At 41.0% G+C, this 7,469-nt stretch overlaps 1 protein-coding gene across 1 annotated transcript; it reads right to left on the minus strand.

Moving 5' to 3' along the window:
- Positions 1-316: 316 nt before the first annotated feature.
- Positions 317-3,803, minus strand: LOC136064106 (CBL-interacting protein kinase 23-like). The gene is made up of 7 exons (XM_065765414.1): positions 3,789-3,803; positions 2,864-2,937; positions 2,559-2,627; positions 2,283-2,385; positions 1,794-1,874; positions 924-977; positions 317-827 (listed from the first exon to the last, which is right to left on the minus strand). The coding sequence occupies exons 1-7, from the start codon at positions 3,801-3,803 to the stop codon at positions 669-671; spliced, it is 555 nt and encodes a 184-aa protein (XP_065621486.1). The 3' UTR covers positions 317-668.
- Between the last annotated feature and the right edge of the window lie 3,666 nt (positions 3,804-7,469).

The following is a 7,469-nucleotide window of genomic DNA, read 5'->3' on the forward strand; positions in this document are numbered from 1 at the left end:
CATATTAATAATAATGTTAAATTTTATCAAGGGTATTTGTTGTTCATGTATGGACCCCTAATTTGATGCTATTATCCAATTCTAGTATATATTACAAGAGTAATGCTACAGGTACAAACTATTTTACAATATTTTTACAAAATGTTGATGTAGCCAACCTCTTATTAGTTTTCATCTAAGCGAACCAATAATATTACTTTTTTATTTATTAATAATTACTCACCAAATCAACAGTTTGTAAAATTTTTAGTAAAATAGTTTGTATCTTTAGCATTATTTATATCGCAAACAAGAAGGAACCAAAAAAAAAAAAAAAAAAAAAAAAACGAAGAAGGTTGAATTACATCCAAAATATGCTTACATGTCATTCTTTTGAATCTTTGTTTTCTGAAAAGAAGAGAGGAAAAAAGAACAAAAGGTGTGGGGTTGAAGGGATACAGGAAACAGTCATTTAATGACAGCTCTGTTGCATCAGTTGGCCCCTGAGAGTTTGGGGCATGTTTGATGCTATCCAGTTCCCTAATATGTTGAACTGTAAAGCATGTCTAGCAAGTAGCAAGGCTAGTTCTACCTTGCTTAAAATAATTTCAAAATACATATCCAATTTGTTCTAATAATTGTAAAGCAATTAACCTGGATAAAAGTTCCTGGTACATTCTAAGAGTGAATTAATGGAGAGAGAGGGACAGAGAGCAATTAACCTTCTTATATAATGACATGAGGTTCGAGTCTTCAAAAGGTAAATATCCTGCCATCAAGACAAAAAGAATCACACCGCATGACCACAGATCTGCCTTTGCTCCATCATACCCTTTATTGTTGATTACCTACAAAAGTGAAGTGCCAATGGTTAACAAAACAAAACAGAAGGTTATGAGAGTAAAGAAATCGTAGCTTGCACTTTGAACCAAAAGCAGATATACCTCTGGAGCAACATATTTTGGCGTACCACATGTTGTGTGAAGCAATCCATCTTCCTAAATAGAGGGATTAGATAATCAGTTACAGTACCTTCACAGATAAATTAAGTAAAGCTGCCTAATAATTCACCATAGTACCAATATAACCCAAAAACAGTGTGGAAGGCACAGGCAAATCAGAATGAGAAGTGGGGCTTCTAGGGCCCAGTGGCCAGTGGCCACCAACACCTCTTTATATTAAGTCCTGCATAACTTTTTTTTAAAGGTACATTACAGACCCATCAGTGGATTTTGAACCTACGACCCCATACTCTACCCACGCTTGTAAGAGGAGAAACTAACATTTGAACCAGGACTCATTGGTAAGAGTTTTGTGCAACTTTTAGGATAAAAACTTTATTTTTTATTTTTTTTGGATAAGTGCATAAACACAAATTTTTTCTATGAGGCAATATGATGCAGAACAATTAACGGTCTAATACCAAAATTGATGCAATACAATCTTTTGCAGGAACAAATAGAATAGAAAGCAAAGGATAAACCTGGAATCAAACTTAGGGTTGCTTGGAATTAGCACCCAGTGCATCCTTTCCTGGAATCAGCAGATTCAGCACTAAGCCATTGGCATAATACCAACAAAGTTTTATACATCAATCATAGAGACCCCCATCGACTACTTGGACTGAACTCTAATAACCCTGATTGACTTGGGCCAAAACCCAATTATGCAATTACAAAAACAACCTTAATAACTTAACTAGCTAACAAGACTTAAAATAATTCAATAGACCGGAAATAAAAAGACAATGGACTTCTAAAATTAAATTGAATTGAATTTGCACTCCCTGCATCACATTAAGTCATCATACTCACTCGAACTTCTTGTGGCAGTGCACTTAATCCAAAATCCGAAACTTTATGGACTGCATTAGCATCCAGCAGTAAATTCTCTGGCTGCAAAGGACAAACCACAATGACATCTTTATTTTATTTTATTTTAATAGATGCAATGTCATTCAATTATACATAAAAATCAGTTCATCGCCTCCAACTGCATAAATTAATTTTAGGATAAAATACAGTCAAACCCTTGAAATTTGGGCTAATGCCAATCAGGCTCAAAACATTTCAAAACTGACCAACTTGGTCCCTAAACCGTCACTCATTTTTCTCCTCTCTATGACGGTGATTAGAGACCAAGCTAGTCAGTTTTGAAATGTTTTGAGCCTGATTGGCATTAGCCCAAATTTCAAGGGTTTGACTGTATTTTGAAATGTCTTGGACGTAACTGGATTTAGTAGCTCAAACATTATATGAGTATTATAGGTAAACAAATAGCTAAAAAAAAAATAGAAATCACACCTTTAGGTCTCTATGAAATACACCTCTGCTATGACAGTAATCCACAGCCTTAATAAGTTGCTGAAAATACTTTCTAGCTTCATCTTCCTTCAACCTTCCTTTACTTGCCTGGCTCAAGAAATAGCACAAAAACGGAAAAACCAGTTAATTATATAGAGTTTATTAACGAATCATTCATTTTTATGACAAGTAGAGTCTATTAACAGATCATGCACACGTATTTTAGGGCACTTTATTCCAGATCACATATGTTAGTCATCAGTAGGAAACAAGCACTATCTTAAAATTTTGTCAAACAATTCCCCACTGGTCACAAATTCCATGACTATATATATTATGATAAGTAAACATTCTGATTAGGTACAAAACATGTGGAGAATCCAGGATATAGAAATATATCACAATTTTTTTTTTTTTTGGTCAGAAAGGGCTACTTATATATTAGAAGCAACAATTCTATTACAAAAATATATTAAGATCAAATATAAATCTCCACCAACAAACCATGAAGAAGGTGATAGAATAATAAGTCATGTCATTACATTAAGATAAGTTAATAATAAAATTAAACAAAGTAGGTGTGCTCCCAAACCTCATACATACGGATAACGTTTGGGTGTCTGATCAGTTTCATAGTTGAAATTTCACGTTTAATCTGCAAAGGAGAAACCAGCCAAAAAAACAAAAAAAAAAAAAACCAACATTTATATATAGACTGAAACAATAATAAATTTAGAACTTCAACAAAGTATAATCTTTGCACAATCAATGCATATAAATCTTAAATAATTCTCCACTAATGCCAAAGTGAGGGGGTGCAAATAACTCATCTGGCAATCAAAATGTTGCTTATTTTCTTTTCTTCGGAACTTTTACAGCAACCAAATAGCGCACAATAACCCCTAGATTCCCAATATTATTACACGAGACAAAAAAATTACATTTCCAATGTAATTATATTAACCAAAATTTCCTTAGATTTGGAGTTTCATATCAAAAATATATATATATATATTCTCTTATAATTATGCAAGCACTCCATAAGCAAATTATATATGATGAATCTGAGAAGTTCACCAATGAGTTGCACAATGCCCTTTTCGCTTATATGTTAACCTGCACAAAGCAAAGGAGAAAACCTTTCAAAGGGCGCCGGTGTGGTGCCGGCCAAATACCCTCCGAAGGTCAAGTCAAAAAGTATTCTCACAACTCTAGAGTGCTAGAGAGGGTAAAATAATGCGTACCTTGGTTTGTGAGGGTATTAGGGCTTTTATAGTAGTAGAGGGTTGACATCTCTTTCTTGGTGCGCAAGTCTTTTCCTTATAGGACTCTTCTTATAAAATCCTAAACGTGATGGACAGATCTCCTCATTATAGGGAAGATCTTTACCAAATATATAAGATTTCCGGAGTTCAACTAGCGTAAGGACTCTGTTTAGGGCCTTATGAGAGTGGGCCCAGATATCCCCACTAAGGGGTCCAACAGGCCCATGGCTAACCAGCCCACCTTCCTTCGCTCCATTCGTATCCGGTCCGTCTACACGAGATCCGTCCACTGGAGGCCCGTGCAAATGACGGGCTCGCCCATCATGACGTCCGCGGACAATATTCGGCCCGTTCAATCACAAAAGGCATCCTAGCGTGTATTTTCTCCCTTTTTAGTTGCCCCCTCACCCGATGGGTCCGTCATGCATAAGAGAACGGACCTATGGGGTGACGGATCTAAAACTCGGTCATGTCTCCATGACACTTATGTCCGTGTACTTTCATCCGTACAATGCTGGATCAGGAGCTAATGCATTAATGATCTGTGCCAAGTGTCATCCTGTTAATGGCCGTTGTTTTGGAACGAGGCGTCGCTTCGTCTTCCGTGCACCTCCCTTATAAATACCAATCCCCCGCCCCTCATTTCCCCACTTGTTGCTGGAAGAAATTGTCAGAGCGAGTCTGTCACACTTGTCAGAGAACAGTCCGTTCACTCACATATCCGTCGCCTGCCACATCTTGCTTCAATCTTCTGGTGAGTTATTTCATATCTGTCCTCCTTTAATTTTCTTTAGCTCTTATTTATTTCTTTACTTCATGTGCCTGTCGTTCTTTCCAAACCTGTCAGAGTCTTAGGTTCTGTCATTACCTGTAGGCCATGTCTAGTGCGTCGAGTAATCAGTCGGTCGTTCGTGACGGGGCGGATTACGAAGGAGTATACCCGTCAGGTCCCAAAGACCAGGACGTCTCGAGCGATAGTAGTCCATCATCATCCTCCTCGTCCTTAACACATGAGGGCCTGAAGATGATCGAAATCCAAGAGGGATCAGCTGACGACGAAGAGCAAGTAGTTAGGTCCGTTGTGGGAGCTGATGGACTTAGGGAGTTCATCTTACCCCCAGAGTGGACGGTACACGCCTTTACATCCACTATCAAGGAGGGCCATTTTAACACATTTAGGGTCTGCTACCAAATCCCACTTCGTCTACCCTATAAGTCAGAAAAATGTTATTATGAAGGAGTTGACGGAGTAGGCGTGTACGAACAGGTGCTTAAAGCTGGCCTGAGATTTCCGTTGAGTTCGTTGCACCGCGAACTCTTAAACTACTTAGGTATATCCATCAGCCAGGTGTCCCCTAACGCCTGGAGAGTTTTCATCGCGATGGAGGTTCTGTACAAAGCCATGTCGGACGGTGGGAGAAGGCTTACAATAAAAGAATTCCTCTATTGCTACCGTCCGGACGAGATAGACAAATCGAGGGGCATGTATAGATCGTTCCTAGGAGCCCCGTCCTGAAAGTAATTTATGAAACCCTGGACTTAAATAGAGACTGGAAGAGTCGTTACTTTTTCATAGAAGGAGATGACTGGATGTGTTATCCAGGGGAGATGGACTACATGCCCGTCGACACAGTTTGGGGAATTTTATACCCATCCGGTATGGCCCGTCATAAATGACTTCGTGCAGCTTAATAATTCTTATAATGTTTCTAACGTCCGTCCTCTTTGATGCAGTTCGACGGCGTCCCCAAATTACACTTGAGGAATTCAGTTTCCTTGAGAGATTTTTTTCAAAGACAAAGCCCGAGGAACGGACGTGGGCCAATCTCGTTAACCTCAACACAATCTACTGGTATTGTGACGGTCCTGAGCCAACCCCGGCGGCTTTAAAGTACGAGAAGCGGACCTGTCTACGTGAGTTCGTCTACCTTTATGACCTTTTTTTTTTCTTTTATAGTCATTATTATTATTTCTTAGTCCGTCAACCTTTTTCAGAGATGGAGGATGCAAAGAGGCGAGCAGCCATAAGACTCCAGGCCGCAAAGAACAAATAGACTGGAACGGACCCCATGGGGATGGGCTCCAGCAAGCAAAATTTAAAGAGGAAGTTGCCCGTGAAGGGTGACCGTCCACCAAAGCAGCCCAAGGTCCCCCTGGAGCCGGTCGTCGGCTTGATGGCTGAGGGGAGTAAGTCAGTCACTCTGGCAAAGCACGGTGCGAGCAAGGGGCTGATGACGGGTCTGTCTGGAGAGCAAAAGAAGCCACCCGTCTTGCTCCGTGAGGATTCCAAGTATGCCTTGGAGAGGTTGTCGTCAATTATTACCACCGACGACTACGAGGATCTTGGGAATCACTCGACGGAGGCGATCGGGGAGACGGGCCTCTTCAACATCGCCCAGGTAATTACTCCGTCGTCCTTAGTCCATCCGTTCACCATTTTCTGCCTTTAAATATTTTGCTTACACATTTTCATTGTCCCTCAGGCTATGATCATGATGAAAGGCTTGATGGGACGGTGTCTCAACCACAAGACGACCATTGGCCGGATTCATGGGAAGGCTAAGGTGATGGAGGAGGAGCTGCTCGACCTCAAGGCCTGGAAGGTCGCCCAGGAAAAGAAACTAAGGATGGCCGAGACGGCCCGGGACAAGGCCGTCCAGCTGGTGGAAAATCTGAAGAGAGACTTGGTGGATAAAGACAATGAAGTCCGTCAGGCCAAGGAGGATGCCGTACGCGAGTACCGCGACTCCGACGCCCTTATTACGGAGCTGAGTCTTATCTTTAACGACGGGTTCGACGATGCTCTTCGTCAGGTGAGGGCGTTGTACCCAGAGATAGACTTATCCACCGTCACCATCACTGCTCCCGAGCCGTCAAACCGCCCAGCTCGTTCAGTCGGAGGATACTGATGCTCTTTTTGACGAGAAAGTCTCTATCCGCGAAGCTCCTATGGATCAAACTGCTGCGGACAGCCAGGCCAAAGACGTTGGGGACCGTCCAGCTGAAGAGGGAGATGAAGCTGACTTGTAATAATTTAGTCTTTGTTTGATTATTCTTTTTTTTTTTTTTTTTTTTTAAGTGTGGAACAATTTTTAACACCCGTCATGTTTGTGGGGTTTGTATATACATTGACCGTTCAGTATGTTTATTTTCTGCAAGGTCTGTTGACTTTTTGTTTTCTCTTTGTGGAATGCATGTTTTTATTTTTAAAGCGTACTTTCATGTTAAAATGAACTCCGTTCCGCTTATATGGTTCCTCCGTTCATTAATCGCTTAACCAAAGGCCGTTATCTCTTAGGATGATTTGTGTGACTTTATGGAAATACCATTTGCTTTTGAATGGTCCGTTTATTAGGTAGGCTTAGCTTATTGAACCCGTCCATTGGGTAGACTTTGCTTATCCCATCCCCTTTGGATGATCCGTCCTATTTGCGGACGTTATCCTGGGTCCGTCCATTATGTGGACTTAGTAGTTACCATCCATTTAGGTTGATCCGTCCACTTGGGGACGCTGTTACCTGTCCGTCCACTATCCAGACTTATCTACCAGCCTTTTTGGGTGATCCGTCAATTATGTGGACACTATTACTTATCCGTCCACTATCTGGACTTTAGGTTTTCATCCTTAGCATGATCCGTCCATCCTGTGGATAGTCTTACTGGTCCGTCCATCATCTGGACTATTAGGGTTTTCATCCTCTTGGGATGATCCGTCCATATTGTGGACAGTCTTACTCGTCCGTCCGTTATTTGGACTTTAATGTTTTCATCCTCTTGGGATGATCCGTCCATCTTGTGGACAACCTTACTGGTCCGTCCATCATCTGGACTTTAACGTTTGCATCCTCTTGGGATGATCCGTCTATCTCATGGACAATCTTACTGGTCCGTCCATTATCTGGACTTAGGTTTTCATCCTCTT

Source organism: Quercus suber, unplaced genomic scaffold, assembly GCF_002906115.3.
Source record: "Quercus suber isolate HL8 unplaced genomic scaffold, Cork oak 2.0 scaffold_625, whole genome shotgun sequence".
In the NCBI taxonomy this organism is placed as follows: domain Eukaryota; kingdom Viridiplantae; phylum Streptophyta; class Magnoliopsida; order Fagales; family Fagaceae; genus Quercus; species Quercus suber.